Source organism: Pteropus vampyrus, unplaced genomic scaffold (assembly GCF_000151845.1).
Source record: "Pteropus vampyrus isolate Shadow unplaced genomic scaffold, Pvam_2.0 Scaffold72, whole genome shotgun sequence".
Classification (NCBI taxonomy): domain Eukaryota; kingdom Metazoa; phylum Chordata; class Mammalia; order Chiroptera; family Pteropodidae; genus Pteropus; species Pteropus vampyrus.
This window is the reverse complement of record NW_011888853.1, coordinates 1,527,303-1,540,737: the sequence shown is the minus strand read 5'-3', so window position 1 is coordinate 1,540,737 and position 13,435 is coordinate 1,527,303. Positions and strand designations below refer to the sequence as shown.

At 57.3% G+C, this 13,435-nt stretch overlaps 1 protein-coding gene across 5 annotated transcripts in view; it reads right to left on the bottom strand.

The window, feature by feature from the left end:
• Positions 1–72: 72 nt before the first annotated feature.
• The window catches only part of RAB37 (RAB37, member RAS oncogene family), a 56,204-nt gene continuing 42,841 nt past the window's right edge, over positions 73–13,435 (bottom strand). Inside the window, exons 1-9 of one of the 5 annotated variants that reach the window (XM_011361894.2) lie at positions 8,004–8,146; positions 5,494–5,604; positions 4,469–4,510; positions 3,941–4,007; positions 3,790–3,842; positions 2,775–2,840; positions 2,136–2,192; positions 1,982–2,058; positions 73–1,801 (exon numbers count right to left, since the gene is read on the bottom strand). In XM_011361894.2, coding sequence (XP_011360196.1) covers positions 1,696–1,801; positions 1,982–2,058; positions 2,136–2,192; positions 2,775–2,840; positions 3,790–3,842; positions 3,941–4,007; positions 4,469–4,510; positions 5,494–5,604; positions 8,004–8,096 — 672 coding nt within the window. In that variant the 5' untranslated portion in view covers positions 8,097–8,146 and the 3' untranslated portion in view covers positions 73–1,695. Of the gene's footprint in view, positions 1,802–1,981; positions 2,059–2,135; positions 2,841–3,789; positions 3,843–3,940; positions 4,008–4,468; positions 4,511–5,493; positions 5,605–8,003; positions 8,147–12,460; positions 12,572–13,435 lie in introns of those variants that run through there. The other 4 variants (XM_011361892.2, XM_011361893.2, XM_023531656.1 and 1 more) reach the window with 4 other exon arrangements.

Below are 13,435 nucleotides of genomic sequence, written 5' to 3'. Positions count from 1 at the left end.
TTGGCGTCAGCATTTGGCTAGGGAGTTGGGGTGGCGAGAGGCAGAACAGAGCCAGGTAACCAATCTGGGTACAGGCTACAGGGAAGGGAAGCTTAGCTTTCTTCAATAGAGAAAGAAAACTCGATTAGGACGGTAAGATAGGCCTTCTTTCAGCTCCTTACAGATGAGAGGCTGATCACAGGCTGGGGGGCAATCTGTCAAGGGTGAGGTGACCACTTGGGGACATTGAAAGATGAGGACCAAATAATTTTGGAAGTCAACGACAGTTCCTCCAACACACGCTAAGTTTTCTCCCCCCTCCCATGCGCGTCTCAAAGAAGCAGTGGACAGGGTGTACTTTCCAAAATATTGCAATTTAATTCTGGAAAACACAAATGCTAGAGGCCCAGAGCAGCCTGGGTGATTGGATCCCCTGCGACCTGCCTTGGGCAAGGTCAGGCTCCTCCTTATTCTGCCTGGGAGAGGCCTTGGAGAGCTTCCTTATCAGGCCCAAGTTGGAGCTGCTGACTACTCAGACAGCAAGATTTCTGCCTTGAAAGCCTCAGACATGTTCAGTGCATACCTCTTTCTCGCCCCTCTCTCCCACCCCTGGCCTGGAGAGCCTCTAGGTCAGGACATGCATGTCTCCTATTCCCTTCTGGTTGCTGAGGTCGGGGCTTTGGGAGACACATGACCTTGGCCCCACATAAACTCCTTGCTGCCCCTCTCTCTCCCCACCCTAGGCTTACCCACGTGACCTTGTTTTGCACATGTCATTGTTGGTTTACCCAGAAATGGATGACCTCTCATTCCCTAACCTGGCTCAAAAGGAGGGGAGATAAAGCAGTTTGGGCCCTGGTGTCTGTCTCAGAAGAAAAGGGCATGGGTGGTCAGGTGAGAGGCAGCGTTTGGTTTAGGGGGACACGTGTAGAGTGAGGTTTTCTCAGATTTTCTTCCAACCTGCTCTAGGAGTCAGGGGTTTCTTTTCATCTGGCTCCTTACCTAGTGGAAGCACTAAGGCTACTGGGAACAAGTAGCCTGTGGGCTGCATACCTGCCGAAGGGTTGGGACAGGAAAAGAGCCTTTCCCTTGCTATGACCTTAGGTGTCTAGGGTCATAGGCAGAAAGGTAGGTAAGATCAGGGATTCAGGAAGGAGGGACTCCCTGGATCTGAGGTCCAGAGAATAAGAACCAAATGTTTCCCGGTGCCCCCGTGTGCACCTCCCGGAGCGGGGCTGGTAAGGCCAGAGGGAGCCAGACAGACCCAATCTCTGCTACTCCTCTCTCCCCCTCCTAGGGAGCTGGACCCCAGCCTGATCTCCACATTTCTTTATCTTCCCTGATAAGAGATAAGCTTTGGTCTAGCTCCCAGCACAGCACAAGGGCCCATGTTATTTGGGGGAAGATTGGTCCCTAGGGAGCTAGAGGAAATGAAGGCTGAGGTCTTCTTGGCCTCTCCAGCTGTAGTGAGGGTGGGAACAGGGTCACTGGCGCCCTTTTTTTGTATTAAATTATGTATCATTAAAACGCAATATAAATATTTTACCCTCTCTGGGGTGCAGGGAAGCTACAGGAAGTAGGGTAGGCCCCTTGGGAAGGGGCTGTGTACTGGGTCCCCAACTCTCTCCCCATTGGCTCAGCTGCTCAGAACCTATCAGATCTGGGGGAGAAGGCATCCTCATGGGCTCCTGGAGCCTCGTCTCAGCCCCTTGGGATTCACAGGAAGGAACAGCAGCTGGGCCGCTTCTTCTGGGACTCCACGTAGTCTCGGATCTGGAAGCTGGGCTCATCGGCCTGCTGCCCGGCTCTGTGCTTCAGCTCCCTTGAAGAGGAGGAAGCAATGGGCTGGGCAGGGAGCGAGGACCTGTGCATCCTCCCCACTCCCACGGACCAGGGCAAATGGACCTCAGGATGCAGAATGCCGTTGGGTCCAGGGGCTGGGTCAGGATCCCAGATGGTGCCACCCCGCCCTGCATGGTTCCCGTCCCTGCTCAGCTCTCACTTGGCAATGGCCAGAAAGGCCAACTCCACATTCATGCCCGTCTTGGCGCTGGTCTCCATGAAGGGCACTCCGTACTCCTGCCAGAGAGAGACTGTCCTCAGGGCCAGTCTTCAGCTGCCCCCACCCCTCACCCTGTCCACAGGCGGTCACTTACCCTGGCCAGCATCTCTCCGTCCTCAGAACGTATCACCCTTTCACTGCTCACATCTGCCTGTCAAGCCCAGGTGGGTCACTCTGGGGAAGGAAGCCTTGACCCCAGCTGGCCCCTCTCCTGCCCCTGCTGGCCCATCTTTTGCCCCAGGAGCAGGCACTGCCCGCCCTCTGCTGGTGGCCTGTGGGACTGCAAGCGGTATGATTGGAATGGGGCCAGAGTTCCCTCCCGGTTCAGGCTGAGTCCCCCACCTCCCAACCCTGGATCTCACTCCCACTTGGGGAGGTGGGTAACCCCTTCAGCCTCAGAGGGGTGACAGTTGGAGCTAACCTTTTCTAGTCGTAGCTCTGAACCCGTGACTCTAGTCACTATGATCTAACAGGGTGGGCAGGCTTTGATCTCTAAAGCAGCAGCTTGAGCTTTCCCTGAAGGGGGCCATTTCCACAGCTTTTCGAGGGCAGATAAGATGGGCTGAAGCCTCCAGCAAGGTCTGACCCCTGAGCTGGGGACTGGAAAGAATCCTTTGCTGGAAGGATGTCCAGTTACTGCTCCTGGGTGATGATTGAGGCTGGCTGGAGCTAATTCTGAGGCAGAAGGAGAGGAGGTGTGGGGATGAGCTGCCCCTGCCATGAAGCCACTCACCTTGTTGCCTAGCAACATGATCACCACATCCCTCTGGGCGTACTCATGAATCTCAGTGAGCCAGGCCTGGGGGAGACAATGAGCTCAGCCCCACGCTGAGCACCTGCCATTCTCCCCGTCCCTTTGCCCTTCCTTCTTCTGCCCTGTTTGATTATCCCGGGCTACTCAGTGTCCCCCCGAACATGAGGCCCTGTGTGTGCTCTCATCTGTGTCTGTTCTGGCCTCTCTAGTCCTGAGTGGCCCCCAACTCCACATAGTGCAACTCCCGGGTCTACGGAGTATAGAGATGGCGGAAGCTTTGCCTCATCGATCGGTTGGTAGTCCTCAGGGCTTTCCTAGGGCATCCCGTTCAGGAGTCTAAGGCCACCTGAGGGCTCAGTGGTCACAAATGCTGTGATTGAATGGTGACGTCTGCCACGAGCCTGGGGTTGGAGGTGGCAGTATGAGTGCTCTGGATTTCCGTCCTCTCTGTAAGCTGTTTTCTGTCTACATGTCTCGTTCCCCCAGTTGGCTTGTCAAGCCCTTGAGGTCAGAGAGCATGTGCAACCTGGACAGTCCTGCCCACAGAGTCAGCGCTTGTATCGTTGAATTATTCTCTCTCTTCTCCAACAGTTTGGTTGTGAGGACAGAGTCACTTACTCTGTCTGAGTCTCTGCTTGGCAACTTGGGCTGGATGTACGGACAGACTTTTCTGCTTGGTCTCTGTGGGTAATTGTCCAGGGTGGAGCTGGGTACTTTCTGAACTTCTGTTGTGAAGTGCACTTGTGAATCACCGTCAGTGATTCACAAGTGTACTTCGCAAGTGCTAAGCAGGTGACAGAGGTGCCCGACAGCCTGCCTGGCGTCTGTGCCCACGTGCCAGTCAAATACCTAGCAGTAGCTTATTACTTCTGAGTCACATCTCAGATATTTTTAGGGGGCAGCAGCGTTCCACACACCACTCCCTCCCCACAAAGCAGGAAGCAGTCCTGAACTTCGTAGGTCCTGCCTGCCTGCTATGGGTAGAGGGACCTACCCGGATGTTGTCGAAGGAAGACTTGTTGGTGATGTCGTACAGCAGAAGCAAGGCTGCAGGGGGAGAGAGAGATCACGCAGGGGACTTGGGGCGGAAGGGTACATATCACGAGGGGGCTGGGGAGAGGGGATCAGGTACAGGTGGGACTTACCCTGGGCATCTCGGTAATAAGCATGGGTGACACTGCGGAACCGCTCCTGCCCTGCGGTATCCCAGATCTAGGAAGGGATGGTCAAAAGATCAAAAGGGGGCAGGGGGCAGGGGCTGTGCTGGCAGAGGGCCCCACATTGTGGTATGGGAGATGTGTGGGAAGGCGAGCTATTTCCTCCTCTAGGTTCTCATGGGCTTCTGAATATCTGACAACGTCCTGGACGGTGATAGCTACTGAGTTCTCAAGCTCATTCAGTGCTGCCACCTCTTCCCCAGCCCGGGGGTTGAGGGTGTGCAGCTTCCAACGGCAGATGAGGCCTGGGAGACTGGAACTTTGAACTGCCTTGGTAGAAGAGAGGGTTTCTGAAACTGCTTTTTCTGCAGACATCGAATAAACAAAAGCCGTTTCCTGGGCCCCACAGGAAATCACCCCAGGCTGAGGGCAGAGCCGCAGGCCTCCTGTGGTTTGGGTGAGGAGGGAGGGCAGGCCCCTTTATCCTCCCTCCTCCCCAGCAGCATCTGATCTCACCTGCAGCTTCACCCTCGCACCATCCACAGTCACCACCTTGTTCTGAAAGAGAAAAGGGCAGAGCGAGAGGTGGTGTGAAGGGCAGGCGAGGCTTGGCTCCTGTGCTCTGCTGACATCCTACCGAGGAGCAAACATCCCGTCCCGGTCACTCCCCAGGGCTCGAGGCGGTGGCGTGAGCCCCGGAGATGTCTCCAGCCAGGTGACTCCAGATACCACACCGTGGAGCCCTGTGCTCTGGCAACTCCGTCTGCTCCTCACACCACACCCCAGGGTGCGGGAGCCTGAGACCCGGCTCTCCCTGGGGCTCAGCAGGTGGCACAGGGCTGGGCGCTGGGGGCCCTGCCCTTTCAGAGCTCAGTCCCATCCCGCAGCCGAGCCCTTAGAGATGAGATGCCAACCAGCATCCTGGGGACCTCGGAGGGTCTCAGATCTGCAGCTGCCCACAGATTCTCCTGAGTGAAGCTTCGTTCCCCTCTCATTGGGAGAGACGCAACAAGCCTCTGTTACTGTCTCCCTCTCCCCGAGCTGCTGGGATTAGACCCTTACTCTTCGGGACCCTTTGGGTGTGTGGTGCTCAGAGCGCTTGGTACTCCTGATGCAGGTTTGTACAGGTGGGTTCATCAAGGTGAAAGGAGGGACCCTGGCAAGCTGCTCTCTCCCCACCTGGCCAGCCCAGCTCTTCAACCTAGTGCAGTGCTTCCTGGGAACTCCCGAAAGACTGGTGGACCTCTGGGGCCTTGCCCACGGGGCCCAGGTGGGAGGGCAATGGGCAAGGGGACTGAGGGCCAGGAAGCTCAGCTCACCCGTCTCTCATTTCTCATATCCTGTAGGGTGGCAGGAAGCCCACCAAGTCTAGATTCCTCTAATCTGGCCACCTCTGTGGTCCCTGGGGAGCACCCCTGGTGCCCTCCAGGCCATGAGCCACAGTCGTCCTGAGGAGCGGGGGTAGGCAAAGAGAGGGCAGCGCCCCTGTGCCTGAGCCGTAGCCCCTGGCTCGCTGGAGGCAGAGCCTGCAGCCACCTCACCCTGAAGTCTATGCCGACGGTGGCTATGAAGGTCCCGGACAAGAAGGCCCCGTCTTTGAATTGGATCAGGAAACAGGTTTTCCCAACGCCCGAGTCTCCCAGAAGCATCACCTAGGAGATGGGGGCAGAGGCAGTTAATGGGGAGTCGGGGTGAGTTTCTGGGCTTCCAGGGAGACAGGCCCTGGAAAGAGGGACAGAGGGCAAGGGAAAGATGCTCACAGCGCTGAGGGGCACCTGCTTCGGGAAAGCCTGCTGCCTTCGCCTGCTTCTCTGCTCCACGCTCTCACCTCTCAGGCCCTCCCTGGGACCCTCCTGTCCTCACCCAATTTCCTGGAAGCCTGAGTTGAGACCTCAGCACCAGCAGGTCCCCAGATGAGCTGGGTGGCCCTAGTAGGAGTGGGGAGACATTTCGTCTGCAGTTCTTTTCAGCAGGAACCTCCCAGGTGGCACAAATAGCTGCAAATTGGCATCACTGGGCCCCTGCAGGGCAGGGAGTGTGGGGCGGTGGGGCGTGTTCCGCTCCTGGCCAGCCTCTCCTCCCCTTCTCTGGGGGCCATGGGGTGGCAGAGGACAGCCCTCTGTCCAGTCATTCCTTAATCCTGGAGAACAGACGTCTGGCCCTAATGCTGCACTTTCCCAGCGTGCTGGTCACATACTTCATGGGTCGAGCAGGGACTAGGTTTCAGTTATTTTTGAGGCTCTGACCTTGACAGTGGCGCCCGAAGGCTTCCCTGCTGTGTGCCTGGGATGTTGGGATTAACTAACTTTGGTGGAGAAGTGGGAGGCTCAGTAAAAGGTGTATGAAGGCTGGGGTCCTGGCTCATAAATGTTTTACTGGGGACTTGGGGACGATTCCTTAACCCTTCTGTGGTATGGTCTCCACTGTGGCTAGGCCTTTCTAAAGTCAGTTAATGGCTAGGACCAATAATGCTGGCGTGAACGACCTAAGACTCCAGCACAGCGGTGCAGGACTGGGTACCGCCTGCTGGTAGCCCCCATCCCCTCTAATCCAATCCAAGGACCTCCTGCCAGCCTCCTCCCATTCTGTCCTGGACTCAATCCCCAGGGGTGGTCTTGGGACACGCAGGCTGGTGAAGGCCAGTGGCCAAGTCTCCACAGGTGCTGCTTGGCCCTGGGGAACGATGGAGGGCTGGGCGGCCCTCTGGAGCCTGCATTGCTCCCTGGCTCCTAGGTCCCAGCCCCCATGGGGGAAGGAGGGAGGGAGGGAGGGAGGGTGAGCTCCTGTATACCTGACAGATCACAGCTGCCTTGAGCAAACGATGCCAGCCACCTACCCAGCCGGGCAAATCCACTAAACACAACCAGCGGACCAGCCTCGCCACCTCCTAGGCAAACAGCTCAGTTGGCTTGTCTGGCAAGGAGGTCAGGTGGTCCCCACCAGCCTGGGGGCTGGCCCTCAGCGGTGCCCCTCCCACAGAAGGCGCAGGGGCCCATTTCCTGCCCAGAGCCCACACAGGACGCCTATCTCAACAGCTCTGGGCGGGTGACTTGTAAAGTGGCTTCCTCTGAAACAATGGGGGTGGAGGCCATGGGCTCCTATGGAGAGTGAGCCCCCGTGTGTGGGGAGGAAAGCAAGGCACAGAAAGAGGCAGGTCTCCTTCAAGGCCATGTGGCATGAGACAGGATAGCCCCCTCGTTTATTCCCAAGCCTAGATGAAGAGTGGGTCTGCGCTCCTTCTGCACCTCTTTCAGAGTTCCTGGGATTTGTCTGCTCCAAGGGCACGGAGGGAGGACAGACAGACCAATGTCCACCGCCACCCTCACCTGCTTCTGTACAGGGCCACCCTGCGGACGCTCGGAGGCCCAGAGAGCTGACGTGTGCTCTCCCAGGTGGGGAATTTGTGACTAACCACTGAGACCTTTCTCGGGTTCTAAAAATTCGCAGGTGGGCCTGCATTCTGGCTAGCAACATCTTTCTGGAAGAAGGTGTGAGAAACTGGCGGAAGGGGAAGAGATAGGACTGGGGGAAGCGGGGTGGGCACCTGGGGAGCTAAAGAGTTTAGAGCCTAAGGCCTTGAAACTGGATGCCAAGTCTCAGCTGAGAGCTTAGCTGGGAAAAGGGCATTAACCGCAAGTAGCTCGGCCGCCAGGGGGCGTCCTCTCTGGGTGTCTAGGCATCCCTGTTTCTTAGTACTTCGGGTGCCTGTACCCAGTAGAGTTAACCCTTGCCGAGAAGCATGGGATTCCCGGGGGCTCGGATTAGCCGGCGTGTGGCAGAAGAAAATTGGGATGGGGAGTCACTTCCGACCTTCCTCTTCCAGTCTCCGCTGAGCCATCTCAGATCCCTGGAAATTGGGATGGGCCCAGGGGCTGTGTTTCGACCCTCCCTCCCCACTCTGCAGCCTGAGGGAAGGGCTGAGTCCAAAGCAGACGCAGCCGAAAAGGCTCTTGGGTCCGGGAACGCCAAGGTCTCAGGGCGAAGGGCGCGGGAGGGGTGGCCCTCAGAGCAGGCACGGGAGTCCCCATCGCTGGGCGCAGTGCCCACCCACCTTTCCCGTGAGGTCATAGCTCGGACTGCAGGGCGGGGAGCGCTGGGGAGTCTCGCTATCCCGGGTGGCAGCGGCGCCAGGCGTGCCCGTCATTTCTCCGGACGAGAGGTGAGCTGGGGCCAGCGGCAGGCGAGGGACAGCGCAGGAACAGCTCCTCCTTAGGCTCCACCCACTACTTTCCCCCTCCACTGCCCCGGCTCGGACCCTGACAGGCTCCTCCCTCCGTCCCGCCACCCCAAGAAACTACACGGGCCCGGAGCGGGCTGTCCCACAAGGGCGTGCGGGACCGCAGCGTCAGCTCCAGAGGGGGCAGGCGGGCCCCCTAAGCAACACTGACCCGGCCTCCTGCTCCTACCCCAGGACTGGTCCCCCAAGGTCGCCAGCCGTCGGGGTTAGGCTCTCACAGGGAGCGGTATCTGGAGACGCCGCCCGCTGCGCAAAGTCTGGCATCGCTGGGACCCGCGCTCCGGCGCCCGGGGTCCCGCTGCCGCTGCGCAGCGCGACCAGCAGGTGGCGCCCGAGCCCCGGCCCGCGGGCTATCAACCGGCGGCTCCAGGGGCGGGGTCGGGGGAAGGCTGGGGACGCCCCTACCCAGCGCCGCGCTGCGTTTGAGAGGAGGCGTGCATGCTGACTACAGCTCCCAGGTAGTTTCACTTTTATTGATGCAGCCTGGCCCGAGCTCATGTGAATATAATTATATTTACCGTCCGATATTCACCTTGCAGCACATGACGCCTGGTTAGTTGGTGTTCGAACTTGACCCTTTAGTGTGGATCGGTTCTCATTTCTCCCTGACCTGTCGGTCTGCGCCCAAGATGTCCCATCATGGGAAAGCCTTCCTCGCACACCCCTACTAATCTAGGCACTCCTGAAGGCAAGGCTGGTCTCATACACACGTGGCCCCCTGCCTTTGGTACTCAGTAGACCTTAAGCGGTTGGTATCAAATGGATTCATGAAGTGGTGGATCATTTAGAGCAGAGTCTCCAGGACATCCTAGGAGCCCTGCAGCTCCTGGTGACAGAGGGTAGGAGTGTGTCCTGGATTGCCCATAGCAGAGTTCAGGAGCTGTGGCCCTGGCCAGCCATTCAGTTATTCCTGTCCCAGCATCCTAGACAAGCTCATTCATGGTACCACACAGGCATGGAAGAGCGGGGATGGGTGCATTAGGCAGGGACTGTTTAAGGGGTGTGTTAGGGGAGGGGTGCCTGCAACTCTTTACTTAGGTGTTAGGGGTGAGGGGCAAGGGGCAGGTGTGGCTTTGGGGACTTTGTGTCCATCCACATACAGCCCTGTGATTTTCGTCATCGGCTGGGGTTATTTTCTGGAGGCAGGCAGCCATAACCTCCCATGCACATGGGGTGGGATTCCAAGAGGGCTGTGTGCGTGTCTGGGAGAGGGGAAGCTGCACGGGTGATGGGCTTAGACTTTATTTGAAAACCAATCATGAGCCACTGAAGGTTGGGTGGGGGATGAGCAGAGCGAGGCTTTCTGAGGATGAATTAGAGTCTGGGAACACGGAGGCGAGAAGTAACAAGGAGGACTGGGATCGGGGTAGGAGGGAGGCTGGCCAGAAAGATCACTGTGTAAACGCCATCGACGTCAGCACCCCAAGAAACCTCTCAGCAGGGCTGGGCAGCCAGTTTGGTGGTGCTGGTGATGGAGTTGGGGAAAATCTTGATTTGAGAGGCACCCGCACGGAAGCTGGGCAGGTCCCCCCTCCCAGCGGGCAATGGGCCTGCTGGTTTCTGGGGTGAGGGTTACTCCAGAGGCCCTGGCACCTCACTTCACTCACCACTGTCTCTTTTAAAAGGGGAGCTCCTTCCCTGTCCTCTGCCCAGGCTCCACTGCCCCATGAGTTGGGCCTTCAGTGGCCCCCTCTACCTCAGTTACCAGGACACAGGAGGAATATTCCAGGCCACAGTCAGGAACAGCCACGGGGCACTTGCAAATTGCTAGCTGTAAGTAGTATTTAAAGTCTCTGTGTGAATGACAGGTGGATATGCAAGTGTCTTGTGACCTGGCTCTCTGGGGACCTACAGACCACTGATATTTGAAGGAGACCCCAACGTCCTCCGGCCCCTTTGCTCAGTGCAATATGGGAGCCTTAAGCTGTTGTGCAAAGTGTCAGCCGCTCGGAGCACAGGAGACCTGTCTCTGGAGAGGACAGGAATGGAGGGTCCCGGGCATAGAAAGAGAAGTGGGCCGGGGGCTCACTGAGGAGACAGACATTTTCTCGTTGAGAGCTGCAAACCTCTTTGTAAGTGAGCAGCTGTGTCTAGGCCCAGGGTCGGTCATGGGTCCTTGATTTGGCTCCTAACACAGGCTGCTGTCGCTGCCCTCCACTACGAGAGTGTGCGGGGGTCCCCTGTCCCCTGGGTTCATGTCTGTTTATGCGTCTGTTTATGCTCCCAGGTCATGCACTTGGCCCAGGTGTCCCCAGGCACGGGCCCGGGTTGGGTCCTCAGGCCCGCGGTCAGGGTAAGCTGCCCATGGGTCTGTCCTAGCATGAACCAAACCCTCCTGGTGCTGGCCGGTGCCAAGCGAACAGCGAGGCTCCAGAAGGTCCAGCCCGAGGAGTAAGCAGAGCCGGGCCCGTTCTGCCTCGGGCCGCTGCGGGCTCTCAGCGTAACCACATACTTTCTTCCTTCTCACAGGCAAGCGGCCTCTCTTCTCCCACCAGGCTAATGACAAACTTTGGAGTTCCGAGCCCCATGTGTCTGTGGAGTGTGATCAGAGTTTGCACACCCATAACCACACCCACATCCACCCCACTCTCTGCCCTCTGAGTCTGACAGGTGGGAGGATGGGCGTGGAGATCTGAATGTGGCCGTGAGGGCACCGTGAGGGCCGAGGGGCAGACTGGGCATGGGACCATGGTGGGGAACAGCTGGCAGCCTGGTCCGAGCCCTCAGGGACCGTCAGGGCAGCCTCGCCCTCCTGGGACTCAGCCCTGTTCTCCGGGCCCAGCAGCTCCCAGCAGTGGGAGAGCCCGGGGCACTGGTGCTTCATGTGGGGTGCCCAGGCCTTGACATACACCCTGGCCAGGCTCTCGTTTCTGCTTCCCTCTGAAGCCCCGTCCATCACGGGCCCTTGCCTTCCTTGCTGTGACCCCACGAGCAAGCCCAGATGCTGGAGTTCCCCGTTTCTCTTCCCACCAGCATGACTCCGCAGAGTCCCAGCCCCAGGTGGAGCCTCGCAGGCCTGTGCTCTGCTTAGTCTCGGAGGCTGTCCAAGCAATGACGTTTGCTCCTCCATCTCCAGACACTAGGGTTCTGCAGACCTCCAAGGAGGGCCCTGCAGCTCCTGCCAGGTCCAAGGGAGGAGCCAAACCCTCTCTGAAGGCCCTCCCAGGATTCCAGGTGGCTGAGAGGGCGGCAGGCAGGCGTGGTGCAAGCCGAGAGAAAGGCTGGGGGGAGCTGTGTGTTGGGAATACTTCTCTAATCTGAGCTTCCCTGCTGTGCACTGTCTGGGGAGAAACCCCAGTGCTAAAAACTGAACTTTAACCTTTGACCTGCAGGTGCCCTAGGACCACGTGACAATGCTAAGTTTGGACTGTGCTTAAAATTTTAAGCCATTCCTTTGCCTCTCCAGATTCTTTTGTCCTGGAAGGTGGACCTGAGCATTCCATATCATGATATTCCCTTGCTGATTAAGAAGTACAAATTTCCAGTTATAAAAACAGTCACGGAACAACAACCACAACAACAACAACAAAAAAACAGTCACCGGAATATAAAGCACACCATAAGGAATTAGCCAATAATATCGTGATAACTATGTGTGGTGTCAGATGGGCACTAGACTTATTGGGGGTGATCATTTGGTAAGTTATGTAAATGTCTAATCACTATGCTGTTTCCCTGAAGCCAATATCATGTCATATGTCAACTGTAACTGAAGAATAAAAAAAAATTATTAAGAAAAATATGAATGTACCTCGCAGCCTGGCATATCGCTATAAAGCAAAAATTGGTAAGAATGAAAAAAGGAACTGAAAAATTCACACACACACACACGCACAAGGATATTTCCTTGCTTTCTAGCTTCTAGCTGTGTTCAGCCCGTGGGGCGCCCCAGAAGGAGATGGGGGAGCAGGAGGAGAGCAGAGGGAGGCTGGCTGCCCTGGCTCCCCGTCCCCAGAGAGCCGCCAGGTGCTGCTGTGTTCCTCCACCGCAGGTCACAGCTCCTGCCAGCCAGGCCTCTCCACACAGCCCTCTCTGTCTCTGGGGCTGGAGATCATTCCCTCCTCTCACCCCCGTAAGCCGGGTGTGGGATGGAGGCCCTGCCGCTACCCAAGGCCACTGCGTCACCCCTCCTGGTTTCCCAACGCCCTGCTTACACCTGGGTAAACGGTCTTTATTAAACCTTCTTGAATGATGCAATGTGAGTGTCCACCCATTTCCTGCCGGGGCCTTGGCAGAGGCGTACGAGGTCCCCAGAGGCTGGGAGTGCTTACTGTGAATCCGATGCCCACGGTAGCCGAGAAGGAGCCTGGGATGAACTTTCCCTGGTCGAACTGGACCAGCAGAGACGTCTTCCCCACGCCACTGTCACCCACCAGGATGGTCTGAAAGGGAGCAACAGACAGGCGTGAGGGCCAGCAGTGTGAATCAGGCATCTGGGATGTCGTCGTGGTTGAGGGAGTGGGTTCCTTCTAAACACACATACGCGTGTATGCACACGCCCAGACACACACGTCAAACTCCTGCTTTCCTACTGAAGTCAGTGAAGGAGGCACACAAGCATAGACAAAACCTTGTTCCATCCCACGTCGGTAAACGTCTGGGGTGACGGTGAGAATGCGCCTCTCAGACTCCCGGCCACAGCGGCATAACAGACCGAGGGCCCTGGGCCGCGCTCCGCAGGCCATCACCCGTGTGTTCGCGCCACGGCCAAGCTTCGCACAGGCAATGCGCAGCCCAAGGCGGAGCCTGGCGGCGACACCGAAGCAGGCCTGTTTCTGGGAGACACGGGGCATCCCTAACAGCCGATTTCAGCGGCAGGACCTCCTCATGGCTCTTATAGAACCTTCCAGAGACTGTTTGATGGTCCCAGACACTTCTACACGGACACTTCCTGGCCTCCGTCCTTCACGTGAGTGCAGACCTGCATCACGGCCCGACAATTCTCCCCACCTCTCCTGCTTCCTACCTCCTTTCTCTCATAGGTGTTTCCCCTAATAAAATTCCTGCACGCTGAATTCCCTTTTGACATCTGCTTCTTGGAAGATCTGGACTAACCCAATGGGTCTTCTGCATGGAAAAGTCTAAAAAAAAATAACCTATAGAATAAAAATAAATAAACAGGATGTGTGGCTATTTGCCTTAGGAAGAGTTTGCACTTGGCCCTGGAACAAGGTATTGGAGAGGACACCATTTCAAAGAAAAGCAGAGGTTGGGAAAAGAGGGGGCGGCCACTTCCATACTGGGGG